General features: G+C 37.1%; 1 protein-coding gene across 2 annotated transcripts in view; it reads right to left on the bottom strand.

The window, feature by feature from the left end:
• phyhipla (phytanoyl-CoA 2-hydroxylase interacting protein-like a) overlaps positions 1–16,535 on the bottom strand; it is a 26,457-nt gene that overhangs the window by 8,017 nt on the left and 1,905 nt on the right. Inside the window, exons 1-2 of one of the 2 annotated variants that reach the window (XM_046855232.1) lie at positions 1,586–1,775; positions 1,098–1,288 (exon numbers count right to left, since the gene is read on the bottom strand). In XM_046855232.1, the coding sequence (XP_046711188.1) occupies positions 1,098–1,265 (168 nt within the window). In that variant the 5' untranslated portion in view covers positions 1,266–1,288; positions 1,586–1,775. Of the gene's footprint in view, positions 1–1,097; positions 1,289–1,585; positions 1,776–16,535 lie in introns of those variants that run through there. The other variant, XM_046855231.1, reaches the window with a different exon arrangement.

The following is a 16,535-nucleotide window of genomic DNA, read 5'->3' on the forward strand; positions in this document are numbered from 1 at the left end:
TGAGAGATTCACATTGAAGGACTAAAGAGAAACAAAGAACCATAATATGGCATTAATCACTTAGAAAAAGGTGTCAGTGAGAATGGGACAATAAGAAGAAAACATTCAGCGGTCTCCAGATGTGATCTGCATATCCATAACTGAGGCTGATGCGATTCACATCTCGATGCATAGCCAACAATACGATACATTAAAGACACATATGAAGCAGCTACCGATGCGATACAATTCACCTCTATTGCGATGCATATGCAATTCAATATGGTACTGATAGTTCGCTTTTATTTCTTTGGTTCAGACAGACAGCAAATCATCAATTTACCTAAGCGCTTTCTGACTTCTAATTTATGGCCCTTTCACAATCAGGATATTGTAGTGCAAAAATAAATAAGATGAAATAAAACCAGATGTTCTTTTCCTGTCCTGTTTCCAAAAAGATGCAGCTCTACCTCTGCCATGTTAATCTGTTTTTCTATGTGACTCTCAGGACACGCCTCGGCCTTCGTAGTGTTGTGATGAGTCATATTCACTTAGCAGCAGCGGTGCTGAGAGAACGCGCCTCGAGAAATTGTTTTGCGAGGAGAAATGGATCTACATATCAAATATTGGTCACAGATTATTGGTCACTTTTCAAGTAATAAAATACAGCGCATCTGCTAAAAATGATACATAAATAAATCGTTTTTTTACTAAAGCAAATATGTTGAAATGATGCATTGCGATACACTGCCAACTTGTATCAGATGCACCACCTAGCACACCAGTGTAAATGTATTCATTGATAGAGCACTTCTGTATGTCGCTCTGGACAAGGGGCGTCTGCTAAATGCCACAAATGTAAATGTAAACAGGTCTGGGTCTCCAAGTTCAAAGTGAAGGGAAAATTTCATGCTACCACATCTAAAGACATCCTATACAATTGTGTGCCTCCGACTTTGTGCTAACAGTTTGGGAAGATACACATGCGACTGGAAAAGTCAAACGTCCCAATATTTCGTCCATCATTTTGCCGATTTGATTCCAACGATTTAAACTATTGGGATGAATTGAAAATACGCATGTGTTGATCTCTTTTACCGTGAATCAACACGCCTCACCTTGTGTTTGAACTGATTGGAGCTTTTGTTCTCCTTCTTGTTCAGGTCGATGAAGTAGTGCGTGATCTTCTCTTTGGTGCGAGGGTCCATTTCCCAGCAGATCTTAAAGGAGTCGCAGGTGATGTTGCTGATCCGAATGTTGAGGGGAACGGGGAGCTCCATCTCCATGACACCACTTTCCTCTGCCTTACCTACTCAAACAAACACACACGCACACAAATCTAATGATTTGTTGAATTTAACGAATGCAGAAATTTATACATTTCTCACTGTTCTATTTTCTTTCCTGGAGTTACCTTGAAAGAGTACACACACACACACACCACTATAAAATGCTTATTTCACACTCAGGCACGCAGTCATAACCTGACAGTTTTCAACTGCGAGTCTTATTTATATCTTTCTCTCCCTCCCTCTTTCTTTCCATCACTCATGACACAAGCAAGTAGAGGACAATCGTAAAAAAGGAAAATATATATATTACTCACAATATGAAAGAATATATTTACTGCTTTCCGCTTTTGTCTGCAGTGTTTATAGTCGGCTCAAAACAGCGAATGTGTCCAAAAGATAAGGCTCAAGAACCTTATCAGTGAAAATGCTCCTGGGTGTGCACACTCCCCGCCTTCACACACTCTAATTCACCAGTCAGTGTATACAGTGCATCCAGAAAGTATTCACAGCGACTTTTTCCACATTTTGTTATGTAACAGCCTCATTCCAAAATGGATTCATTTCATTACTTTCCTCAAAATTCAACAGACAATACCCCATAATGACAACGTGAAAGGCGGTGGTTTAAAATCTGCAAATTTATTCAAAAGAAAAAAAAAATCATGTACATGAGTACTCACATCCTTTGCCATGACACTTAAAATTGCATCCTGTGTTCACTGATCATCCTTGAGATATTTCTACAATTAAATGAAGCCACCTGTGGTAAATTCAGTTGATTGGACATGATTTGAAAAGACACACACCTGTCTATATAAAAGGTCCCACAGTTAACAGTGCATGTCAAAGCACAAACCAAACCATAAAGTCCAAGGAACTGTCTGTAGACCTCTGAGACAGGATTGTATCGAGGCACAGATCTGGGGAAAGGTACAGAAACATTTCTACAGCATTGAAGGTCCCAATGAGCACAGTGGCTTCCACTATCTGTAAATGGAAGAAGTTTGGAAGCACCAGGACTCTTCCTAGAGCGGGCCACCCGTCAAACTGAGTGATCAGGGGAAGAAGTTCTTTAGTCAGGGAGGTGAACAAGAACCTGCTGGTCACTCTGAAAGAGCTCTAGTGTTCCCCTCTGTGGAGAGAGCAAAACCTTCCAAAAGAACAACCATCTCTATAGCACTCCACCAATCAGGCCTGTATGGTACAGTGGCCAGATGGAAGCCATTTCTCAGTTACAGGCACCTGATGTACAGCCCATCTGGAGTTTGACAAAAGGCACCTGAAGAAGAAACAAACCAGGCAGCGCTTATCACCTGGCCAATACCATCCCTACAGTGAAGCATGGTGGAGGCAGCATCATGCTGTGGGGATGTTTTTAGTAGCAGGAACTGAAAGACGGGTCAGGATCGAGGGAAAGATGAATGCAGCAATGTGCAGATTCATCCTTGATAAAAAAAACCTGCTCCAGACTGCTCTTAACCTCAGAATGGGGTGACTGTTTATCTTCCAACAGGACAACGACCCAAGCACACAGTCAAGATAACAAAGGAGTGGCTTTGGGACTCTGTGAATGTCCTTGAGTGGCTCAGCCAGAGCCCAGACTTGAAGCCAATTAAACATCTCTGGAGAAATCTAAAAAATGGCTGTGCACTGACGCTCCCATCCAACTTGATGGAGCTTGAGAGGTTCTGCAAAGAAGATTATGAGAAACTGCACAAAAATGGGTGCCAAGCATCATTTTAGCATCATACTCCAGGCTGTAATCGGTGCTAAAGGTGCTTTAACAGAGTATTAAGCAAAGGTTATGAACACTTATGTACTGTTTTATTTTTAATACATTTGCAAAGATTTCAAACACACTTTTCACATTGTCAGTATGGGTTATTGTTTGAAGAATTTTGAGGAAAATAATGAATTTCATCCATTTTGGAATGAGGCTGTAACATAACAAAATGTAAAAAAAAAAAAAAAGTGACACGCTGTGATCCGGATGCACTGTCAAAAAAAGAAAAGAAAAGAAAAGAAAAGAAAAGAAAAAAAAAAATAGATGGACAAAAGCATTGGGACTTTTCCAGCAATATTCGGTTTCCAAACCTGTTCTAGCAAATCAAATCCCATGTGCACAAAGTAAAGATATGGAGTTAATTGGATGAAGTGGAAGATTTTGAGTGGCCTGCTATAGAGCTGTGACCTCACCTTTGGGATGAATAACCTGTTCTAATAACCTCCACACCTCTGGGAAGATGTTGCACTAAATTCTGTGGAGATTCTGTGTGTTAATTCAGCTACAAGGGTGTTAGTAAAGTCAGGTAGTGATGTAGGTGAGGTGAGGAGGCCTGGGGTGCAGTCAGTGTTCACATTCTTCCCAAAGGTGATCAATAGCAGCATTTCAATGCTCTAAGCAAGCCACTCAAGATCTTCCACTCCAACCCATGTAAAGTACATCTTCATGGAGTTGGCTTTGTGTACAGGGGCGTTGTCATGCTGGAACACGTTTGGGTCTCCTAATTCCACTGAAAGGAAAATATTCTGTACAATTGTGTCACTCCAATTTTGTGGTAACAGTTTGGGGAAGAATCACCAGAAAAAGGTCAGTAGTCCCAAAACATTTGTCCATAATTGTACATTCAATGTTGCTGTAGTATAAGATGAACACCCTTAAGACTGTGCTTCTTTTGGTATAGTATTAACTTTGATTATATATTTATTGCAAAGAGGTGCACATCTGGGGAGGACAAGGAGCATCCTCTCTTATCCTCTGGCCAAATTTATGTGAAGATGGCAGACTTATGTGTTTCTTTTCTAAACTGTCGCCACAAAGTTGGACTTGTGTTGCACTAAAATAGCTTTGTATGCTGAAGCATTACAATTGAACTGTATAAGGAGCAATTCAGGTTTTCACTGTAACACTAAGAAATCATCCGTTTAAACACCACTGGCGTCCAGAGTCTTCATCTGGGGCAGACATTGCACAGTTAAGGCTGGGGAAATAAAACTGCTTCACGTACAAGTCAGAATCAGAACCCAGAGCTGAGCGGTCTCTTCGTCATGTCTGTAAACCCTCAAACAAAAGAAGCATCTATCTCAAAGGCACACAACCTGCTGCTCTCTCTCTCACACACACTGAGGAGTTTCCATGGCAACAAGCCAAGCCGATTAGATACGTAGTTCTCTGGGCGAACAGCGGCAGAGTGGATGGAAGAGGATGACAAAGAGGCTACATCTTTCTCCCTGCCTTAGTCTTAAATTAAATCACTTAATACATACGGTCTTAGAGTTTACATTATATGTGGCCTGCCAATGCAAAAAAATAAATCCAATTATTGATAATAGGATAAAATGTATTTATTACCTTTGCATGATCAACAATCCTGTGTGTGAATTTGCATGTCATATTTAGTTTTTTGCTTTTATTTGCTGTTATAATAAGCTCCACTTTCCAGCGCTGGCGCTTCCACTAGATTTTGGGGCAGGGTTGTGGAAATTTCGGGTTTGTTCAGGTAAAAAAACAGCAGTAAAAAAATTATTAAATAAAAATATATATATATATATATATATATATATATATATATATATATATATATATATATATATATTGAGAAAGGTTTGCAGACACCTGGTCATAAGTATGGCATGTGCTTTTTGTGCATCGTATTACATATTTAGTTCCAATTTGCTTTTATAATTCCCTCCACTCTTCTGGGAAAATTATCCTCTAGATTTTGTCAGGTACTAGAGTCAGGTACTAATGTAGGTAAGGTGAGGAGGCCTGGGATGCAGTCAGCATTTCAATTCATCCAATTCGTTCAAAGGTGACCAATAAGGTTAAGGTCAGAGCTCTGTAGCAGGAGATTTTCTACTAAAAACTATGCAAAGTATATCTCCATGGAGCTGGCTTTGTGCACAAAGGCATTGTCATACTGGAATAGTTTTGGGTCTCCCAGTTTACGTGAAGGGAAAATGTCATGCTACTGCATCCAAAGACAGTAATAAAAACAGTTAGACAGTTTGGAAAAATAAAAACTACATATGGTTGGGGAAAAAAGTGTCCCAATACATTTGTCCATATTGTGTATATTGATTTACTTGGTATTCTAAAATGTTGGCACAAAGTTTGAAGCACAGGTTTTGGTGGATTCAGTGCAATGCAAATGTGAGTCTTTTTGTGAACTGCCGTTTTTTTTCCAATTGGTCTTTATTTTAATGGTCTTATATTTTATTGGTTTTATTTTATATAGTCGGACTGCTGCTTTATCAGAAAAAGAATGTATGAGACACCAAACTGCAATTTCAGTGACATTTGAATAAATTATTATTATTATTATTATTTTATGCAAATGAGGTGAGTACATATGAAGCAGCAAATCCAAACGTCCTCTGACCAACACTAAGCATGTGTGAGCCAATTTTCCAATTTCCTCTGGAGGGGGGACATGCAGACAGACAGAAATACAGAAATAGTCTGTGTCTGTGAAAAGATCTGATTGGGGTGGGGAAATGTTTTCTGCTGAATCATGATGAGTAAATGTCTGGATGTGTAGATATGGATGTGTAATAGAAGATCTAGATTTGTAGATGTAAATGTAAAATATGTAGATGTAGAAGTGAGTTTCCTGTTTTAACAGGTAATTTGTTCTTACTTCTGCAGCTTGTGTAAAAGTAGTGCAGATGTAGACATGGTAGATGTGTAGATGTAAATGTAGATGAAGGGCGTGGAGATGTGTAGATGGAGATGTATATGTGAATGTGTAGCTGTAGAAGTAGATATGTAGATGTAGAAGTGAATGTTTAGATGAAGGTATAGACTTGGAGATGTAGAAGTGGATGTGTAGATGTAGACATGGGGATGTAGACATACATGTGTAAATCTAGATGTGGAGATGTAGATGTGATTACGTAGATTAAGAAGTAGATATTTAAATGTAGACGTGTAGATGTAGATGTAGATATAGGTTTAAATGTGGAGATGTAGACGTGAATGTGGTATAGATGTAGGTATAAATGTAGGTGTAGATGTGAGTGTATAAATTTAGACTTAAATATAGGTGTAGACATGGTGTAGATGTGAATGTGTAGATGTAGGTGTAGACGTGAGATGTAGACGTAAATGTGTAAATGTAGAGTTAGAGGTATAGATGTAGGTGTAGATGTAGACATGGTAGATGTGTAGATGTAGATGTAGATGTAGTGGTGGATGTGAAGATGTATGTGTAGACATGGAGATGTAGACGTAAATGTGTAAAGGTAGAGTTAGAGGTATAGATGTAGGTGTAGATGTAGACATGGTGTAGAGGTGAATGTATAGATGTAGTGGTGGATGTGAAGATGTATGTAGACATGGAGATGTAGACGTAAATGTGTAAAGGTAGAGTTAGAGGTATAGATGTAGGTGTAGATGTGAATGTGTAGATGTAGATGTAGTGGTGGATGTGTAGATGTAGGTGTAGACTTGGAGATGTAAATGTAAATGTGTGAATAAAGAGTTAGAGGTATAGATGTAGGTGTAGATGTAGACATGGTGTAGATGTGAATGTGTAGATGTAGTGGTGGATGTGTAGATGTAGGTGTAGACTTAGAAATGTAGACGTGGAGATGTAGACGTAAATGTGTAAATGTAGAGTTAGAGGTATAGATGTGGGTGTAGATGTTAGTGTGTAGATGTAGACATGGTGTAGATGTGAGTGTGTAGATGTAGTGGTGGATGTGAAGATGTAGGTGTAGACATGGAGATGTAGACGTATATGTGTGAAGGTAGAGTTAGAGGTATAGATGTAGGTGTAGATGTGAATGTGTAGATGTAGTGGTGGATGTGAAGATGTAGGTGTAGACATGGAGATGTAGACGTAAATGTGTAAAGGTAGAGTTAGAGGTATAGATGTAGTTGTAGATGTAGACATGGTGTAGATGTGAATGTGTAGATGTAGTGGTGGATGTGTAGATGTAGGTGTAGACTTAGAAATGTAGACGTGGAGATGTAGACGTAAATGTGTAAATGTAGAGTTAGAGGTATAGATGTGGGTGTAGATGTTAGTGTGTAGATGTAGACATGGTGTAGATGTGAGTGTGTAGATGTAGTGGTGGATGTGAAGATGTAGGTGTAGACATGGAGATGTAGACGTATATGTGTGAATAAAGAGTTAGAGGTATAGATGTAGGTGTAGATGTAGACATGGTGTAGATGTGAATGTAGATGTAGTGGTGGATGTGTAGATGTAGACATGGTGTAGATGTGAGTGTGTAGATGTAGACTTAAATATAGGTGTAGACATGGCGTAGATGTGAATGTGTAGATGTAGTGGTGGATATGTAGATGTAGGTGTAGACGTGGAGAGGCAGAGGTAAATGTGTAAATGTAGAGGTAGATGGTGTGGATGTAGACTTAAATACAGGTGTAGACATGGAGGTGTAGATGTGAGTAAATAGATGTAGAAGTAGATATGTAGGTGTAGACATAAATGTGTAAACATGGAAGTAAATGTGTAGATGCAGGTGTGGACGTGGAGGTTTGGATGTGAATGTGTAAATGTAGAGGAATAGATGTAGGTGTAGATTTGAGTGTGTAGATATGGAGGGGTAGATGTGAGTGTGTACTGTAGAAGTAGATATGTAGGTGTAGACATGAATGTGTAGATGTAGGTGTAGACATGGATATGTAGAACTGAATGTGGAGATGTGGAGATGGAAATGTGAATGTAAATGAGGGAAAGAGAAAGAGGTTATTAGCTGAAGTGAGTCTGACCTTGTATTGGGTTGCATTACATGCTAAAAGCCTCCAGATGTCTGCAGTCTATTCTAAGACACACACAGTTCAGTATTCATTTTTGAAAACAGGTATCTAATCCCCAAAACAACATCCAACACTAAAGCCACAGAGGAAAACACAAATGTCCTTGTACATCGTTTCACATTCATTCAGTCTGTACATTATTTCATTTTACAGTGATAAAAAACTGTTTTTATTAATGTGCTCGATCTAATACGGCACTGTTTCTATGCTCATGCATAAGGACAGATGGATGGAAGGAGTCTCCAGTTTCAGTGTTTTGTAACAAGGTAAAGCTGTAACAAAAACACAATGCACAAACTCATCTGTTCAACTCAAGGGTATTGTAATGCACAGACATTCCAAGCATTCTACCAAGTGACTGTGAATTAGACAAATAAATTAATACATTAATATAAATGCTGAGTCAGCTTACAGCTGTAACTACCCTTAAAGCTGTTCTTCTTAAAAACTAATACCTTACTCTCTACCTGAAATAGTGTCCCACCTGAAGCTTTTCGATACGCTCATGTTAGGATCTCTCACATTACAATCATTTGTGTTGCCAGTAATTCTGACATTAGACCCAAAACCACACAGGGACAAAATGTTAACAGAAATATTAAATAATTATAATGAATTGATTGATTAATATAGGTATAGATAGATAGATAGATAGATAGATAGATAGATAGATAGATAGATAGATAGATAGATAGATAGATAGATAGACAGATAGATAGATAGATAGATAACTTTTTTTCACTTTAACTAGCTCATTATTATACATCACACTTGCTAAATTAAACAGAACAGGAGTGTGCAGAACTAATGAAAAGCGAGAGTAGACACACTGCACTGCCCGAGGCCACTTTCTGTCCACTTTCACTGATTTATTCTGATTTTAAAAAAGCTCTTGTACAAGGGCGATAAACACTTCACTTACCTCATGAAGCTAAACAGAACACAATGAGTCATTGTGTTAGCATTAGCATAACATTAGCATGGCCTCATCAACAACAGATGGAACTGTGATGTGACTGAAAAACAGAAATCTTTTAATGCAAAATTGTACACTTTTTTTTAAATAAACCTTTTATAAATAAAAAAAAAAAAAAATATATATATATATATATATATATATATATATATATATATATATATATATATATATATATATGTGTGTGTGTGTGTGTGTGTGTGTGTGTGTGTGTGTGTGTGTGCATTTTTACAGCTTGAACTCCTCTATTAGGGGGGTTTCTAAACAGTAATCTTTGTTGTCACATACAGCATCAGATCAAGTGATTTTAATTTGAGCTTTAAAAAAGTTGCTACGTGGTGCTTTTTTTTGCCTTATCTTTATAATCGTGCTCGGTTTTAGGTCAATCTTTTTAATTTTCTCATTTGAATTTAACAAATTCCTTCTTACTTTAAATGAAAATGATGCAGTTATTAGATCTGGCAATTTTGAATGAAGTGTCAGCTTAAAATTGCACACTTTTAGCACAACCTGGGGCCATAAGGACAGACGGAAAGGACAGAGCTGGTTTCCAGAGTAATTTCACTCCCAGAAGCTGTAAATGTCAATGTTACAGAATTTGAAGGGAGGAAAAAACTTTCTCAAGGACAAGGAATCAATCAAAGTTGGAAGCACTGAGAGCAGTAAGAGACTACTATGGCTGTGTTCCAATACCATATTTAGCATCCATTTCTATCATCCATAACATGCTGATTCGGCTAGTTGGATATCTAATGTGGATGAATTCGTTTGCACACAAATATCAGACATGAAATAAAAGCCTATGTGACCATCACAAATATATGTGCCTATATTGAAAATCCATTCTAGATTTATTCCATATTTGCTTTTGAAGGCATTTTAGATTTGTGAAGCATGGCTGTGGAGATTTGTGTTCTGTCAGCTGCAAAAACTTCAGGCACTGATGTTATTTGAGGAGGTTTGGGGTTTAGTCTGTGCTTCAGTTCATTCCAAAGCTCTGTGCAGGTCTTTAAGAGTATCCACTCCAACCTCAGCACAACACATTTTCACAGAGTTCGCTTTGTGCAGCAGATTTTGGCCTTTTAGTTTCAGTAAATGGAAACAGCATTGCTTAAAAAATATTAAGACATTATATATAATTGTGTGCTTCCAAATCTGTGGCAACAGTTGGACAATACTGGCTAGGGCTTCAGTTTTTTATGGTATGGATTCCACAAGATGTTAAACATTTTGTGGAGATCTTGCTTTATACTGAGGTGACTACATTACACAAATCAAACAGATATTCCCGGTGCTGTGAATCACTCCTTCTACCACATCCCAAATGTGTTCTACTGAATTCAGATCAGGTGACTGGGTAGAAAGGTTTTGACCATGGAGTTTCACACATGATTAATAACAATACTTAAATAGAATGTGACATTCAAGTAATGATTGATTGGTATTAAGAGACCTAAAAGTGTGGCAAGAAAACATCCTCATACCATTACATCACCTCCACCAGCCTGGACTGTTGAACCAAGGCAGCTTGTTTCAATAGATTTAAACTGTTGTTGCCAAATTCTGACCCTACATCAGAATAATTTTTCAGATCAGCTTAATTTCCCTGTGGAAAATCTGTGCACACTACAGTCTCAGATTTCCATTCATGGCTGGCAGAAGCAGAACCCTGGTGCAGCCCATCTGCATCAAGTTTTAAAGTGTCATGCACTCTGAGATGCTTTTCCGTTTACCACAAGTGTACAGAGTGTTTATTCTCCATTCTGATGGTCGATGTGAAAATTAACTGAAGCTACCTATTTATAGACAAATGCAATCTATTCCAACGCTATTGCATTGGCAGAAATCTTTTGTTCTTTTTTATACAGTTGTGTTCAAAATTATTCAACCCCCAATGCTGTAAATGGTTTTAGGGAATTTAGTGTACATTTGTAATTGTATTCAGAATGAAACCCTACAAGGACTTCTTAAAGAACCATATGCAACTAAAATGACATCAATTAGTTTTGTAATACAGTAGTAAATGTTTCTTTTGTGAATTCTTCATTGACATAATTATTCAACCCCTTAAAGACTACCACTCTGAAGAACAGAGGTTCAATGAAGTGTTTTCAATCAGGTATTGAAAACACCTGTGGATATCAGGGAGCAGCAATAAAGCCTAATAAGCACCAATTAGGCAGCTTTAAAATGACTGTGATACTCAGCTCCTTCTAGACATTTACTGGTGTGGTTACAAACATGGTAAGGTCAAGAGAATGGTCCAGGAAGACAAGAGAACAGGTGATTACTCTTCACAGGAAGGGCAATGGCTATAAGAAGATTGCAAAGATGTTAAACATACCAAGAGACACCATAGTAAGCATCATTCGCAAATTCAAATTCCTGAGGCTTGGAAGACGTTGGACCTTTCAACAGGACAATGATCCCAAGCATACCTCCAAGTCCACTAGAGCATGGTTGCAGATTAAAGGCTGGAACATTTTGAAGTGGCCATCGCAGTCACCAGACTTAAATCCGATTAAGAACCTCTGGTGGGACTTAAAGAAAGCAGTTGCAGTGCGCAAGCCTAAGAATGTGACTGAACTGGAGGCTTTTGCCCATGATGAATGGGTGAAGATACCCGTAGATCGCTGCAAGACACTTGTGTCAAGCTATGCTTCACGTTTAAAAGCTGTTATAACTGTAAAAGGATGTTGTACTAAGTACTAAGATTGAATGTCACTTGGGGGTTGAATAAAACTGATAATGATGTGAGCTCAGAAAAGACATTTGTGGTTATTTCATTATAAATGTTATGTTATATTTGTCTGACCTACACGTGCCTCTTTGATTTAATTGTAAGCAGGATGACTGAATGATCATAATCAATGTCAAACCGACCAAAACAATCAATTTCAGTGGGGGTTGAATAATTTTGAACACAACTGTAAATACATAAAGGAAATAAGCATATTCCATTGTCTTGTGTAATAAGCATAATATATTTATAAAATTCGAAATTAGTAAAATAAAACAAAAAAAGAAACAGTCATAATAATCTAATGAGGACAAAAAGCTGAATGTGCCTATACTCAAGATATTTTTACAGTTTCATTACCAGATCTAAAGTCTGAACCTTAGAAACAATATCCACTGAATCACCATGATGCCCTCTTTTTGAACAATTTGGCCTACGTGAGTGAGACAAATGAGACACTATTAGTGGGCAACTTTTTTTTGTTCCGTTACTGAGCAACTGAATACGTTCTGTCTGGAAAGTGAATCCATGATATGTCCTTGAATCAGTGTTTCAGACCTGGGAAACCAATACTTTTGCCCATATAGTGCATCAGATGCATAATCGCACAATCTCTCGCTTAATTTTTCATGACCTTTTTGACCTAAAAGGGACGTTTTTCCTATCTGTTCTTGAATTTTTTCAAAGATTACACAGAATCAATTTTCTGATATTATGTGCATAATTGAAAGCATCATATTGATCCAACCTTCCCTAAGACCCAAATAGTAAAGATTTAGAAAGCCAATCCTCTTCTACCTCGACTTCTTCAATCCATCTATTCATGACCCTATATATATAGTTACCATCCTGAGTCAATATGTCAGCAGACAATGGGATAAATATAACCACTCCTGTAACATTTCAACATCAACATCAGATACAATATACTGCATATACACCAGAATCCTGCTCATCTACTAGGAGCCTTGTGATCATAATCATCAGCTGGTGCAGCATGGGATTTGATTGCACCTTGTGTTTAGCAGATGGAGCAAGTGCTAAATGGACAAAAATAAACCTCAAGCGTGTCACGTCATGTAAATAGAAGCAAACCTGATAGGCATGTGTGAATGATATCGCATTAACAATGAATAAATGTAAAGATATTTAAAGAATTCAGGGAGGAAGTTTGTTCTGATCAGCCCTGACCCCACACACTCACACACACAAACACACACTTATTTGCACTTGAAACACAGATGCACATACTGCTACACTTAATGGACTATTTTGAAAAAGCTTGTAATCTGATCAAATTAATTATTTATCAATGCAAATCATACATTAATTACAACTATATATATATATATATATATATATATATATATATATATATATATATATATATATATATTCTGACAAAAGTATTGGGACACCTGACATTTCCAGCCATAGGTTCCCAAATTGTTACCGCAAAGCTGAAGGCAGATAATTATAGCGTGTCTTTGGATGTGGTAGAATTAGATTCTCCTTCGACTTGAATTAGGAGGCCCATTCCTGTTCCAGCATGTCAATGCCCCTGAGCACAAAGCCAGTTTCATGAAGATATGCTTTACATGGTTTGGAGTGGATGATCTCCTGCTGCAGAGCTCTGACCTCAACCCTATTAAACACCATTGGAATGAATCAGAGTTCTGACTGCACCCCAGGCCTCCTCACCTCACCTACATCAGTACCTGACTTTACTAAAACCTTTGTATCTAAAAGCACCAATCTTCACAAGCACACACTAAAATCTAGTAGAACATCTTCCCAGAAAATTGGAGGTTCTTATAACAGCAAATGGGGACTATGTGGAATGAAGCTGTTGGTTGATTAATTCTTAGTGTTGTTTCCAGTTATATTTCTAATTTTCTTCTACAATTTCATCTTGAGCCGCAGCCTGTTTAACAAACTCATCGTATATCATTTAAACCACACACAGCAATTTAGCTCACAAAGGTCATTAGGCCATGTCTACAACCGCTGCCTCACTCTGTATGGTACTGCAACTCTATGTTACTATGGTTACAGTTGTTATAAGTCAAACAACTGCGCATTCGTGGGTCAAGCACTGCCCTTTATCTTCACTCAGTCCTAATGCAGCATGCATTCAACACCAGCAAAGGAAAACATAAATTATAACAAAGACTTGAAATGAACGTATCATTAAAGGCATCTGGTCTCAAGCTGGTCTGTAATGGCATGTCAGAGCTGGAAATTTGCCACTGTGTTTACATACATGCCATGTCATGTTTATGCTGGTTATCCCTACTCTTATTTATCTCCCTTGCTACAAGCTGAGAGGTTTTTGTGAAGTCTGTGAAGTTCTCAAATTTGTTCTAAAAGTGTAGATGAATAAACAAATCAAAAGATATTTCATAATTCCTTCCTTTGGCCCAGGAACAGTCAGTCAAGGCATGTGATTAAGTCATGACAATTTCTTCCACATTTACATTAGCTGTTTCAGCTGCAGTGAACAAGCCTGGTTTGTCACTACTATTTTGAAGCATAAGCGGTCCGCCTCCTGAACTTAGATGCTGAAATGTACATAACCATTAACGCCTCGTCCTGTTCTCGGGACTGTACATTTCTACACTGATTTTTAGAATACCTGTACTGTACATTACTTATAATGTTTGCACTCCTGTCATGTGCACTACCATGTTATACAGTCACTTCATGATCTCTTTAGATAATCACCTGATAGTCGCTCGCCTTTTTTGTCTATGCCTGCATTTTTGTGTATGTACATATATATTATGTATACATATATAATATGTATATAATGTACACACACACACACACACATATATATTTTACACATGATGTCCAATCAATAAACCATTCCATGGGTGGAATCTAATCAAGGTGTAGAAACATCTCAGCAAGAACTTAAGAAATGGAAGGTACCCGAGCTAAGTTTCAAGTGTTGTACTTATGTACGTGATATTTATATTTTTTTCATAAAATAATAATAATAATACAAAAAAAAGTATAGACATTTTACTTTGTCATTATTGTGTACTGAGTGTAAATTACTGAAAAAAAAAGTCTTTCTGAATGATCATGTTGCAACATAAGAAAATTTTAAGATTTTCTAAATACTTCCTGTATGCACTGCATGTATGTGTGTTTATATGTGCATATGTGTAGATAGATAGATAGATAGATAGATAGATAGATAGATAGATAGATAGATAGATAGATAGATAGATAGATATAAATAAAAATTTCTCATATATATCCTTACATATAATTATATTTTATACTCTTTATACTTTTTATTTATCTGCCTTCTTTTTTTTTTTTTTTTTTTTTATTCTTCCCATCCTATTACTTAATGCTGGACTATATATTTATACATATATATATATATATATATATATATATAGGTATGTATATCAGGAATGGGAAGTTTCAGCAATTCGCATCAAAGTATTGATATAAAAATTAACGATGTGCTGCATCGATATAAAAAAGTTTGCATCAGAAGTTGGCATTTGTATCATGATGCATAGTTTTTTTGGGGTTTTTTTTACATATTCAAACTCATATTCAAATATACTCATATTCAAATCTACATATATTTAAAAAATGGGCATTAATATGTGACCAATATTTGATATATAAATCGATTTCTCCTCGCTGAACTGTTTCTCGAGCACGTTCTCTCAGCACCGCTGCTGCTACGTGAATATGATGCATCACAACACTGCGGAGACTGAGGCGTGTCCTGAGACTCACATAGAATACAGATTAACATGGCAGAGGTAGAGCTGCGTCTAAGTGAAGATAGAACAGGAAAAGAACATCTTGTCTTATTTAATCTTCTTTGTTTTTGTTTTAGTTTGCACTACAAAGGACCATTCATTAGAAGTCAGAAGGCACTTAGGTCAATTTATGATTTGCTGTCTGTCTGTGTGTATATATATATATATATATATATATATATATATATATATATATATATATATATATATATATAGTTATTTGCACTTCTTGCTAGATGCTACCTGCATTTCATTACCTTTGTATTGTACTCTGCACAGTGACAATAAAGTTCAATCTGATCTAATCTAATATCATTATTTCAGTCACGGGAGATTGGCCCAGATTTATGATGAATCATTGGCTTTGTTACTCTCTGTTTAAATAATTAAAGACTCTTGACATGTTTACTGGGACATCTTCCTGGAAGCCTCCATTTAGCTGCTGAACTCTAAGCCATGCTGCCAGATTGCTACTGCGCTCTCCGTCTGGTGTACTGGTGGATTTTTAATACCAAAAATGGCTCCCGTTTGCTAGATGCTGTACTACCCCAGTGCCATTTTTTTTTTGTGTGTAATTATTTGATTTATGCATTTCTTACTAGATGTCTTATGAGAAAAGTAAAGCTATTTCAAATATCCAGGGTGCGCCTATTAATATGTAAGGAAATACACAAGAAATAGAACAAGATAAAGAACTCAGGTAAGTACCAGGTGAGAGTGTTAATGTTTCAGTGTAAAGCGTGTATCCATGGTACCATTTTTTTTTTGTTTCAGCACCAGCCATGTGGCATGGCAACTATGATGTAATCACAAGCTTGAGCTTGGCAGGGGAAAAAAAGATGGGTGGATAGTCACCATGGTTATCCCATATACAAACTAACACATATGGACAACAATTTGTGGACACTTGGACATGTTTTTTTTATTTCTATTTTTTTAAACATCCTATTCCACATTTATTCCATAT

This window comes from Silurus meridionalis, chromosome 8, assembly GCF_014805685.1.
Source record: "Silurus meridionalis isolate SWU-2019-XX chromosome 8, ASM1480568v1, whole genome shotgun sequence".
Lineage (NCBI taxonomy): Eukaryota > Metazoa > Chordata > Actinopteri > Siluriformes > Siluridae > Silurus > Silurus meridionalis.